We start from the raw sequence: 13,609 nt of genomic DNA, 5'->3' as shown, positions 1-13,609 counted from the left end.
GGGAGTTTGAGGAGATTTGGTACATCAAAGACTCTGCAGATGTACAGTAGAGACCATTCAGGCTGCATCACCACCTGATATGGCATCTCCAATGCACAATATTACAAGGAGCTGCAGAGAGATGTAGAAACAGCCAGTTCCTTCATGGGCACAGCCCATCCCACCATCCAGGACGTCTCCAAGAGCCAGTGTCACAAGACAGCATCCATCACTAAGCACCCTCACCATCTAGGACATACCGTCTTCGGAGTACAACAGTCACAGAGTTGGTTCAGGAGCTTGAAGACCCGCACTCAATGATTCAGAAACAACCTCTTTCCTTTTGTCATCAGATTTCTGAATGGTACATGAACCTGTGAACCTCATTATTCCTTTCTTTTTGCACTATTCTCTAGCTTATAGTAATTTTATATATTTTCATGACACTGCTGCTGAAAATCAAATTTCATACCATTTAAAACAATGGTAATAAACCTACTTCAAAATTTGATCTATATTTCAGCTTTTCAACATCTACAATGCTTTGCTTGTTGTATTTTGTACTGTACTGCAGGTTTTGTTTATTTCCCCCCTCTCCTCTTTATTTACTTGCATCCCCAGTAGGCAAATAATCTAAAATAAGCTAGCTTTTATCAATCATTTTGGTCAACACTCGCAATAAAAGCTTTAGTCATTCAGTCTCTCTTTGACTCCACCCTATCATAGACATTCCTTCTCCACCCGCTCCTCTCTCTGCAAATTAAATCATATTTAGATAGATAGATAGATATTTTATTCATCCCCATGGGGAAATTCAACTTTTTTTCCAATGTCCCATACACTTGTTGTAGCAAAACTAATTACATACAATACTTAACTCAGTAAAAAAATGATATGCATCTAAATCACCATCTCAAAAAGCATTAATAATAGCTTTTAAAAAGTTCTTAAGTCCTGGCGGTAGAATTGTAAAGCCTAATGGCATTGGGGAGTATTGACCTCTTCATCCTGTCTGAGGAGCATTGCATCGATAGTAACCTGTTGCTGAAACTGCTTCTCTGTCTCTGGATGGTGCTATGTAGAGGATGTTCAGAGTTATCCATAATTGATCGTAGCCTACTCAGCGCCCTTCGCTCAGCTACCGATGTTAAACTCTCCAGTACTTTGCCCACGACAGAGCCCGCCTTCCTTACCAGCTTATTAAGACGTGAGGCGTCCCTCTTCTTAATGCTTCCTCCCCAACACGCCACCACAAAGAAGAGGGCACTCTCCACAACTGACCTATAGAACATCTTCAGCATCTCACTACAGACATTGAATGACGCCAACCTTCTTAGGAAGTATATTCGACTCTGTGCCTTCCTGCACAAGGCATCTGTGTTGGCAGTCCAGTTAAGCTTCTCGTCTAACTGTACTCCCAGATACTTGTAGGTCTTAACCTGCTCCACACATTCTCCATTAATTTATTTTCCAAATTTTCCTCAGTTCTGACCAACGGTCACTGAGCTGAACCATTCACCCTATTTTACTCTCCACGGATGACGCCTAAACTGCTGGTATTTTCCGCATCCTATGTTTTCATGCTAGAATACAGACAGCTGCAATTTTCAGAAAAAGCTACACGTACCATTACATTTTTTCGTGTTGACTTCAGATCATTAGGTCACAATTCAAACATATGAACAAATGAAAGAATAAATAATTTTGCATATTAATTTACCTCTCTTCCAGTGAGGATGTGTCGAGCCAGCTTTACCTTGGCAAAGTTTCCCTTGCCTATAGTTTTCAAAAGCCTATAATTTCCTATGTGTGGCTGTTCATCAGCACAACACGTAATCGAATTACGGCATCGTGCTCCCCCAGAGCGGGCTGACCGAGAAGGAACTTCTGAACGGCCATCCATATGTGAAGTGTGCTGAAATGGAGTATACAAAGATATTAATATCTTAACAGCTACAAATCCATTTCATGATCAAAGTGTATATATATTTTACACACATACACATTCCACTATTGATAGATATCCCTTGAAATCAATGCATTTTAATGCAACAAACCTCACCTCAGGTTAACATGTCTAAAGTCGAGCTTTTGTGCTCTACAGACATGGAGCAATTTAAAATACATGTAATATGGGGCAAAAGCAAAATCTAAAGAAACCAGGAAAAAGTTTATGGCAATATTTAAACACTGAGTGATGGTTAAGGTTAAAAGTCTCAGTAAAAGTTTCTGAGGTTCAGTCCATAACAGCATTAAAGTATCAGAGTTTAAAACAATACTAGAGATCCTGGAAGAACTCAGCTAGTCAAGCAGCAAATGTGGAAAGATAAACTGGTTAACATTTCAGGCCAAACACTCTTCATAGGAACTTCTGATGAAGCGCTTTTGACCAAAATGTTATTCCAGCATATCTGTTTTAGTTCCAGATTCAGGACAATGATATTATGTAGATCTAAAATTAATAGGAGGCTTGGAGAAAGAATGGAAGTATTAAGTTTTAGCAAGCAGTGAGGATTAAATATATTCATGAATAGAATAAGCCACCCAGTAAACTCAAAGTGGAGACTACCAAACCAGATGAATGGCTTTACTGGTTATTACTCAGATTTATTTATATAATACGTTTTAAAAGACAAAACTTTAAGGCCTTCAAGTATAATTTTGCAATCATAAAATATATCACTTAATTGATTAAATTTACCACTAACATTTTATCATTAAAATATCTCCTGTGATCAATTACATTTGCTGCAATAGTGGCCTCATTTTAAAAACATTCCTTTGGGTGACCAGTGGATATAATTAGGCGACATATAAATGTAAAATGTGTCTTTCAGGCAATTCTTGGGATCAAGGATGACTTATTCCCAACCGAATTTTGCAGTTGCGAGGTGCCTAATGAGGTTACTCTGGGATCATAGGTGATAGCTGATGGGGTGAGTGATGCACTCCTTTAGCCATTTACTTCAGGAGGACTTATCCGTACTCCTAATGCAAAGCTTTGACTCTCTCAATACCATCTTAAAAGCTCCTCTTCCAGTTTGAGCTAGTCATAACATATATGTAGAACAACACCTACAGCATAGCATAATTTCTCAAGATGTTTTACAAGGGTCTACCAACTAAAAATTGTCTCAGAGCCCTATAAGCCAACATTTGGATGAAAGTTTGGTCAAACAGCAAGTTTTTAAGAATCATTTTAATGCAAAAAAAGCAAAAGAATTCCAGAGTTTTGGTCCTCTGCATCTGGATGAATAAATGCTGATAGCGGAATGGCAAAAATCAGGAATATATAAGAAGCTGGGACTAGAAAAATCTAGACTTCTCAAGGAAAGTGCTATAGTCCCATGTGTTTATTGAAGTTCCTCTACAATGCTAATTAGATTCCTCATACTAAAATGGCTGCAATTTAGTTTTGAATTCTCAGCATGTGAATTTACCTGCTTATTTTGCTTACTGGATGCAATCACCAAGAGGAGAAAAAGCTAGGATAGTCTGAATATTTACTTTGAGCCCCACTGTCCTGCCAACTCAATTTAAACTTTCCCCAGTAGCACAAGCAAACCCCACCACTAGGATGCTGGTCATCAGGCGCAATCTGTCCCTCCGGTCCCACTTTCCTGAAATGGTCCCAGTGATCTAGGAACATAAAGTCTAGTCTGTGGTACCAAAAGAACTCCAGAGCTTACAGTCTTTGAGGTTCTGCTCTTTAAACTGCTACCTGCTCGCTAAACTAGGTTTCAGGACTTCATCCTTTCCTCTGCCTACCTCATCAGTACCAACATCTATCCAGACCACTAGGCATTCATTCACCCTTGCCCTTCGAGATCCTGTAGGTGCTCTGAAACATCGTTAGCCTGTGAAACATTTGGAGTCTTTTTTTGCAGCCACAGAAACACTTGTCATCCCTAATAAGATCCTCTAACACAATCACTCTCTTTGTCATATTCCTCCCTTTTTGTATGAGATGTCCAGATTAAATTGTGGAAGTATATTTCTTGACTGTTTTAGTGGATTTTCTTCCAATTTCCTTGTTTTTAATTCTTCTGATCGTCTCTTCACATTAGGTACTACAGCTAAAATGGACTTGTTTCTTCACCTCCAGGCTTTTTGCAATGGAAGTATTCAACTGTTAATAAGAAATAAGTGATGTGATTTAGTATTTTAGACAATTTGTGCCCTCGTCTTTCCTCCCCCAATAAGTTACTAAGTTGAGGATTCAACCTCTCCTTCATGAGGGGAGATGTACTGTGGTGTTAGTTATTCAGATGTGATGTTAAAACCTATGGCTTTTGACTGTTCAGTTATTAATGAATCCCAAGCACACTGGCAAAGGGCCTCCAGTAAACCAGTCATGTGAACAATGTCCTTTCCCAAAATGCTGCTTACACAACCTTCTGTGGAATGGGCTAGGGAGACCAAGGTTGTCTTTTGGGTCCACTTTAAATGGGAGCCCAAACATGAGAGGAAACTTCTTCACTCAGAGGGTTGTGAAGAAGCTGCCAGCATAAGTGCCACACAAGCTCAATTTCAATGCTTAAGTGAATTTTGGATAGGTACAAGGGTGGTAGGGGTATGGAGGATTATGGTACTAGTGTAGGTCAATGGGAGTAGGCAGTTTAAATAGTTTTGGCATGGACTAGATGGGCCGAAAGGCCTGTTTCTGTGCTGTACTTCTCTATGACTTGAGAAAGTGGGCAAATAGGCAACACCAAGTGCTTTGACGCCAAAATCAACAGACATTTCTCAAACCTTGCAGAAGTGGCTCAATGGAATACAAGAACAATATACTTCTTACAAAATGTGCATTTCTCACATTACATGAGAAGTTAATATTAATTTATCAACTATATCATTTAAGCAACAGTAAATGTCTCTCAAATTGCCACCAGAATAGACATGTATTCTTCATTCAGGAACCTGTCTCCCAGAGGTTGTGGATTTTATTGAACTTCTTGAAGGTATTCATCTCAGAGTACGGTAATTGTATTAACTCAGTAGGTAATCACATTGCTATTTGTGGGAACAAATTGTGAAAATGAGATGCCAGAAAAGAAAGTGATTCTTTAAAAATAATTAATTTTCTGTCAAGAACCAGTCTATCCCATCAGTGAAAGAATCTGTGATACCTAAATTGGTCTCATTAGTTACTTTGGAGTCCATAAACCTGGGTTAGAAGCAAGTTGTCATCAATCCTGAGAAACTGTCTAAAAAGATACATATGCATTTGTATAGTCAACTTATTACATCCTTAATATTCTATCAACCAGAAAATTTGGAAGAACAAAGTCTTTAATTAGTCTGTTTTCTTTTTAAACAATTGGAGCAGACCATTGCAAACATTATTCTTCTTTTCATATATTAGATAATTAATCAAATCAACAAATTTCACATAACATAAGAGTTCATGGAATGACCTGCCTGCAACGGTGATGGAGGCGGATACGATAGGGTCTTTTAAGAGGCTTTTGGATAGGTACATGGAGCTTAGAAAAATAGAGGCCTACGGGTAAGTCTAGTAATTTCTAAGGTAGGGGCATGTTCGGCACAAATTTGTGGGCCAAAGGGGCTGTATTATGCTGTAGGCTTTCTATGTTTCTATACATGATAATAAATCAGATTCTAATTTTGCTCCTGATTATACTTATTGAAATAATTAGCCAACTAGCTCTAACCTTGAAAATGGGACCTAATCACTAACACATTCAAAATCTGAAACCATAACAGAAAACGTCGGAAATACTAAAACTAAAGAGCATCCATGGAGAGGGGAACAGAGCTGGATTACCTTTCACAACAAAATATCATTGTTCTGAAACTTGATCTCTGTGATCCTGCTATAACAGTTGTCCAATTTACTGAATTTTCCCATTGTTTTAAATTTTAATTTCAGATTTCCAGAATGTGTATGAAGAAACTCACTTTACTGAGCCTCATATTGGATCACTTAAACTATCATTATACATGTTCAGGATATCCAAATAATGGTTTTGTTTTCTACAACTCCAGCCAAATCCACTAACACTTGAAAGCAAATTAGCAATAACAATAAAGCAGATGAATTAAATTATCATTAATTTTGAGTGTCTTGACCATTATTAGTACCCGCTTTATGTAGTGTATGTGTAACGTATGTCATACCATAAAGATGAACTCCCGCTGCAAAATTCTCTTTGAAAATACTGCTTCCTGACAAACGTTCATTTTTAAATGGATTATTCTGAAACCACATCAATTTTTGAGGTGATGTCTTAATGACCTGATTTCAATTTATACTTTACAACATGGATTCTATAAAGCGGAACTTACTGATACTTGATGAACTAAACAACTAATTATCAAATCCAACGCCTGTGTGACATACATTGACACCTGCCAACTCCCCAAAACCTGACAAAGGTGGAGGGAATAGGGGTGTGGGGATGTGGACTAGTTAAATAAACATTCAAACATCACGTTGAATGTATTTTCAAAACCCCAACTTCAAGCATAAATTCCAGCTTACAAGCATGTTATTTATAATATCTCCAAGGCATACGTGGCCAAGGCCAAGTAGGGCATTTACACTCACGTTCACAGGTTCTACAATATTCCTGTTCCACTTTGCAGCGTCTTTGACTCTATGAAAAATTACTTACATGTTCTGTTTCGCGTTCATTCACTGTAGGTAATGGCGTTCGAGTAGACATTTTGTTTTTCTTCTAGTTGCAATTTAGCACCGAAGTAATTGTAGAAGACTCGATTCAACACAGCATGAGTAGCGAAATGTTCACAAACAGCGGGCTTTCACTTAAGCCGGCTCCACTGATTGTATTTTATACTGTGTGACATCCAGCAGCCTTTAACAAGCACACACCTGGCGAAGTCAAACACCCTTTAGAGCCGTCCACATTTTAACATCTAAATAATGTGCTAGGAGATTAAGAAATGTTCTAGTGCAATTATTTTTCAAAGGCTCCCGACTGCTGAGGTCTATATCCAGAGCCTGCTGCACCAAGGTAAACCCGCTGTCTTGTCAGCCTCAATAACAAGGCCCGGCTTCAGCGGGGCGAACGCTCAGCGGCCAGCGCGCACAGTTTCCCGGCTCCGGACACGAAAGACGTGACGATCCAAACTCGGCTTCTCGCTCGCCAAACATGGAGGCCGCGGGGAGCGAACGGTGCCAGAGGGCGGCCGGAGAGGCGCGGGCTGTCGGGTGGGTGGGGAGGGGGAAGGGGAGGGGGAAAGAGAGAGAGAGGGTCTCGTGAAAATGGCTGCCCCGCTCTCCCAGACTGATCGCCAAGCCCAGGGCAGCGGCAGGAAGCGCGTCACCCGCCGCCTTCCCACCCATTGGTGGGAGCGGAAGCGGCGGCTGGAGGTTTAATGGCACCGGGAGAAGCAGGTGAGAGGTTGCTGCCGCGCCACAGTGTGACAGGCGGCTTCACGGTACACGATCAGCCGAAGTAACGTGTCTCCAAGAAATCTGGCGACATAATAGACCTGACTACCCTAGACCTTTGGACCACCGGTGGGCGAATTTACAAATACAGTGCACCGGCTTGCCAGGGAAAGGGGTCTCGTAGTTAACATTAGTCGTTGAATTAAACTGGCTGTCGATTCAGTGCATGGTCTGAACAAACGATAGACCCAATTACAGGGAAATACGGGTATTTGTTTAAAGGCGTAGTATAACCAATCAGGTCATCGCTCTGCCCTCAGCTTGATCTGCGTTTTTAGTTTATAATACCATATAAATTATTAGTGTGACCAATTATGTCAACTCTTTCCTAGTCTCAGTAATGTTTTAAAGTTGATAAAACTCAGGATGAAATTGTTCGAATCTACTGTAAAGTTTAATATTTCAATATCTAGGTAATTTTTAAGGTACGTGTTAACATTTAAAAGCAAATATTCATACTTGGACATCCGTGCGGTTCTTTCTCACATTGCCTCTAGTAATAACTCGCATTTATTTTGTGCCTTCATCTAGCAATAATATATGCCCAAGGGAAGAAGGCAGTATCATCATAGTCGGAGAACATTGTATTAGCAGGTAGAAAAGATGGGTCTTGGGGATATGAACAATAATCTAATGTAGGACACAAGAGACTGCAGATGCTAGAATTTGGAGCAAAGCAAAACAAACTGCTCGAGGAACTCTACGGGTCAGGCTGCTTCTATGCAGGGAAACTGATAGTCGGTGTTTAGGATTGAGACCTTCATTTGGACTGAAAGATAGAAAGGAGGAGCAAAAGTAATAGGCAGATGGAGGAGAGAAAGTGGTAATATTGACAGAGGCTGGAGGTGATAGGTGGAGGCAACAAAGGGCTGCTGGAATCTCTAACATGAGATATTCTGCAGCTGCTGGAAATCTAGAGCAATGCACACAAAATGCTGGACGAATTTAGCAGGTGAGACAGTGCCTATGGAAATAAATAAACAATCAACATTTCGGGCCAAGCCACATCTTCAAAACTGAAAAGGAAGGGGGCAAATGCCAGAATAAAAAGGTGGGGGAGAAAGGAAGCACAACTAGCTAGAAAGATAGGTGAAGTCAGGTGGAGGGGAAAGGTAAAGGTCTGGAGAAGAAGGAATCTGATAGGAGAGATGAATGGACCATGGGAGAAAGGGGTGAATGAGGGGCGGGGGGGGGGGGAGATGATAGGCGGTAAGGAGAAGAGGTAAGAGCCAGAGTGGGGAGTAGAAGAAGAGGGAAGGGGATGGGAAAATGTTACTGGAAGGGAAAATGGATGTTGACGCCATCACGTTGGAGGCCACTTAGATGTAATATGATGTGACCTTATCTTTAATTATTCTTAAAGATTTCAATGCTGTTCATAAGGTATGTAATTTTTTTTTGTTTCTCACTGTATACTTGACTGGAATAAATTGCCTTCAGAATGTGTACATCACCTCAGTGGGTTTGCCTCTCCTAGATTTGTATCATTTGAAAATGTTACCAGCTCACAGTGAGACTGAATCCATGTCACTGATGTAAATTACAAACAATAGAGGTCCTAGTGGTAACTCCTTCAATACGCAATACACATTCCAACTAGGTAATGTAACTTCTATATTACAGTGGCATGCAAAAGTTTGGGCACCCCTGCTCAAAATTTTGTTACTGTGAATAGTTCAGTGAGTAGAAGATGAACTGATCTCCAAAAGGAAATTAGGAGAGCCAGAAGGGGCCATGAGAAGACCTTGGCGAACAGGATTAAGGAAAATCCCAAGGCATTCTACAAGTATGTGAAGAGCAAGAGGATAAGATGTGAAAGAATAGGACCTATCAAGTGTGACAATGGGAAAGTGTGTATGGAACCGGAGGAAATAGCAGAGGTACTTAATGAATACTTTACTTCAGTATTCACTATGGAAAAGGATCTTAGTGATTGTAGTGATGACTTGCAGCAGACAGAAAAGCTTGAGCATGTAGATACTAAGAAAGAGGATGTGCTGGAGCTTTTGGAAAACATCAAGTTGGATAAGTTGCCGAGACCAGACAAAAGGTACCCCAGGCTACTGTGGGAGGCGAGGGAAGAGATTGCTGAGCCTCTGGCAATGATCTTTGTATCATCAATGGGGACAGGAGAGTTTCCGGAGGATTGAAGGGTTGCAGATGTAGTTTCTTTATTCAAGAAAGGGAGTAGAGATAGCCCAGAAAATCATAGACCAGTGAGTCTTACCTCAGTGGTTGGTCAGTTGATGGAGAAGATCCTGAGAGGCAGGATTTATGAACATTTGAAGAGGTATAATATGATTAGGAGTAGTCAGCATGGCTTTGTCAAGGGCAGGCTGTGCCTTATGAGCCTGATTGAATTTTTTGAGGATGTGACTAAACTTAAGGAAGAGCAGTAGATGTAGTGTATATGGATTTCAGCAAGGCATTTTATAAGGTACCCCATGCAAGGCTTATTGAGAAAGTAATGAGGCATGGGATCCAAGGAGACATTGCTTTGTGGATCCAGAACTGGCTTGCCCACAGAAGGCAAAGAGTGGTTGTAGATGGGTCATATTCTGCATGGAAGTCGGTCACCAGTGGAGTGCCTCAGGGATCTGTTCTGGGACCCTTACTCTTCATGATTTTTATAATGACCTGGATGAGGAAGTGGAGGGATGGATTTGCTGATGACACAAAGGTTGGAGGTGTTGTGGATAGTGTGAAGGGCTGTCAGAGGTTACATGTAGCAGGACATTGATAGGATGCAAAACTGGGCTGAGAAGTGGCAGATGGAGTTCAACCCAGGTAAGTGTGAAGTGGTTCATTTTGGTAGGTCAAATATGATGGCAGAATGTAGTATTAATGGTAAGACTCTTGGCAGTGTGGGGGATCAGAGGGATCTTGGGGTCCGAGTCCATAGGACGCTCAAAGCAGCTGCGCAGGTTGACTCTGTGGTTAAGAAGGCATATGGTGTGTTGGCCTTCATCACTCATGGAATTGAATTTAGGAGCCGAGAGGTAATGTTGCAGCTATATAGGACCCTGGTTAGATTTCACTTGGAGTACTGTGCTCATTTCTGGTTGCCTCACTACAGGAAGGATGTGGAAGCCATAGAAAGGGTGCAGAGGAGATTTACAAAGATGTTGCCTGGATTGGGGAGCATGCCTTATGAGAATAGGTTGAGTGAACTCGGCCTTTTCTCCTTGGAGCGAAGGAGGATGAGAGGTGACCTGATAGAGGTGTACAAAATGATGAGAGGCATTGATCGTGTGGATAGTCAAAGGCTTTTTCCAAGGGCCGAAATTGTTGCCACAAGAGGACACAGGTTTAAGATGCTAGGGAGTAGGTACAGAGGAGATGTCAGGGGTAAATGGTGAGTGCGTGGAATGGGCTGCCGGCAACAGTAGTGGAGTCAGATACGATAGGGTCTTCTAAGAGGCCTTTAGATAGGTACATGGAGCTTAGTAAACTAGAGGGCTATAGGTAAGCCTAGTAATTCTGAGGTAGGGACATGTTCGACACAACTTTGAGGGCCAAAGGGCCTGTATTGTGCTGTAGGTTTTCTATGTTTCTATTCTATGTTTCTAAAAGTCATAAAGTTAAAGCTGAAAAATACTTTTCAATGTTTTAAGCAAGATTAGTATATTATTTTTGTTTTGTACAATTTTAGAGTGAAAAAAAGGAAAGAAGCATCATGCAAAAGTTTGGGCACCCCAAGAGATTTGCTCAGATAATTTTTACCAAGGTCTCAGACCTTAATTAGCTTGTTAGGGCTATGGCTTCTTCACAGTCATCGTTGGGAAAGGCCAGGAGAAGGCTATAAGAAGATAGCAAAGCGTTTTTAGGAAGCCGTTTCCTCAGTTCGTGATGTAATTAAGAAATGGCAGTTAACAGGAATGGTGGAGGTCAAGCTGAGGTCTGGAAGACCAAGAAAACTTTCCGAGACAACTGCTTATAGGATTGCTAGAAAGGCAAATCAAAACCCCCATTTGACTGCAAAAGACCTTCAGGAAGATTTAGCAGACTCTGGAGTGGTGGTGACACCTGCACAAATATGACCATGGAAGAGTCATCAGAAGAAAACCTTTCCTGTGTCCTCACCACAAAATTCAGCATCAGACGTTTGCAAAGGAACATCTAAACAAGCCTGATACATCTTGGAAACAAGTCCTGTGACTGATGAAGTTAAAATAGAACTTTTTGGCCGCAATGAGCAAAGTTATGTTTGGAGAAAAAAGGGTGCAGAATTTCATGAAAAGAACACCTCTCCAACTGTTAAGCATGGGGGTGGCTCATTCATTCTTTGGGCTTGTGTTGTAAATAGTGGCACAGGGAACATTTCACTAGTAGAGGGAAGAATGAATTCAATTAAATACCAGCAAATTCTGGAAGCTAACATCACACCGTCTGTAAAAAAGCTGAAGATGAAAAGAGGATGGCCTCTACAACAAGATAATGATCCTAAACACACCTCAAAATCCCCAATGGGCTACCTCAAGAGGCGCAAGCTGAAGGTTATGCCATGGCCCTCACAGTCCCCTGACCTAAACATCATTGAGAATCTGTGGATAGACCTCAAAAGAGCAGTGCATGCAAGACGGCCCAAGAATCTCATAGAACTAGAACCCTTTTACAAGGAAGAATGGGCAAAAATCCCCCAAACAAGAATTGAAAGACTCTTAGCTGGCTACAGAAAGCATTTACAAGCTGTGATACTTGCCGGGGGGGGGGGGGGGGGGGGTGTTACTAAGTACTGACCATGCAGGGTGCCTAAGCTTTTGCTCCGGGCATTTTTCCTTTTTTGTTATTTTGTAACTGTAAAAGATGGAAATAAAAAGTAATCTTGCTTAAAATATTAAAGAAATGTGTCATCTTTAACTTTATGCCTTTTGGAAATCAGATAATCTTTTACTCTCTTAGCTATCCACAGTAACAGAAATTTTGACCAAGGGTGCCCAAACTTTTGCATGCCACTGTATATTGGCCACAGTTTGCTGCTCTTTGGCCAGTTTTTCCAAAACATGTTAAAACCTTGATCTATGCATAATTAAACATTTTCACATTGATCTTATATGAATTATTTTTATTAGTTTAAACACCTGCATAAACTAAAATCTGAAATGAAAACTGAAAATGCTATGGACACTTAGTAGTTAAGATATCATCTGTTAATGGTTACATCTAGGGCTCTTTGTCAGATCCAGGAAAAAGATAAAACAATTTATTATTCATTCATAGAGAGAATGTTGGGGGGGGGGGAGGATGGAAGATGGACTGAATAAATAGAATATCTCTGATAAGATTATCACAAACAAAGGATGGTTGGCCTAGCTGTACTAATAGGGGGAGAAAAGCTATGCCTCCCCACCTCCCATCTGAGACTCTTCCATCAGTAAACTCTTCTTCATGAGTAAACTTTTCTTTACATCAACCCTGGAATGCCCCTTTAGGATTCTGTATTTTTTCAATAAGATTACCCCTCCTTCTTTGAATGTCTAAAGAATCCAGACACAACATGATTAGCCTCTTTTGATAGGACAGTCTTCTCATCCCAGAACATGCCTGCTTAATCTCTTTTGGACTGCTTCCAATGCTTTTATGTCAGAGAGTGTGGAACTACAGTGTGGAAACCAACATTTTAGCTCATCTACTCCATGCTGAACTGTTACTCTGCCTAGTCCCAATGATACACACCTGGGTCATAGCCCTCCATACCCTTTCCATTCATGTACCTATCCTATTAATGTTGCAATCGGATCCACATCCACAACTTCTGCTGGCAACTTATTCCACACTCACACCACACTCTAAGTGAAGGCATTCCCCTTAACTATTTCCTTTCACCCCTAACTTATGACCTCAGGTTCTAGTGTCACCCAACCTCAGTGGAAAAAACCTTGCACTTATCCTACATATAGCCCTCATAATTTTTTAAACATCTTTACATCTCCCCTCATTCTCTTATACTCTGAGAAATAAAGACCTAACCTATTCAACCTTTCCCTATGACCCAGGTCCTCAAGTCCTGGCAAAGTCCTTGTAATTTTTTTCTGTACTCTTTCAATCTTATCCTTCCTCTAGGATGTGACCAGAACTGTACACGATACTCAGCATTAGTCTTCACTAACGTCTTAACCAATTTTATCATCAAATCCCAAGTCCTGCACTCATTACTCTGATTTATGAAGGCCAAAGTGTCAAAAACTTTCT

At 40.8% G+C, this 13,609-nt stretch overlaps 1 protein-coding gene across 6 annotated transcripts in view; it reads right to left on the bottom strand.

Moving 5' to 3' along the window:
• Positions 1-7,275, bottom strand: part of mark3a (MAP/microtubule affinity-regulating kinase 3a) — a 169,197-nt gene extending 161,922 nt beyond the window's left edge. For 2 of the 6 annotated variants that reach the window (XM_073039736.1, XM_073039735.1), the window contains exons 1-2: positions 6,618-7,270; positions 1,700-1,894 (exon numbers count right to left, since the gene is read on the bottom strand). In XM_073039736.1, coding sequence (XP_072895837.1) covers positions 1,700-1,894; positions 6,618-6,668 — 246 coding nt within the window. In that variant the 5' untranslated portion in view covers positions 6,669-7,270. Of the gene's footprint in view, positions 1-1,699; positions 1,895-6,617 lie in introns of all 6 variants that reach the window. The other 4 variants (XM_073039729.1, XM_073039730.1, XM_073039734.1 and 1 more) reach the window with 3 other exon arrangements.
• Between the last annotated feature and the right edge of the window lie 6,334 nt (positions 7,276-13,609).

This window comes from Hemitrygon akajei, chromosome 3 (assembly GCF_048418815.1).
Source record: "Hemitrygon akajei chromosome 3, sHemAka1.3, whole genome shotgun sequence".
NCBI classification, from domain to species: domain Eukaryota; kingdom Metazoa; phylum Chordata; class Chondrichthyes; order Myliobatiformes; family Dasyatidae; genus Hemitrygon; species Hemitrygon akajei.
The sequence above is the reverse complement of the archived record's forward strand: the minus strand, read 5'-3'. Positions and strand labels throughout refer to the sequence as shown.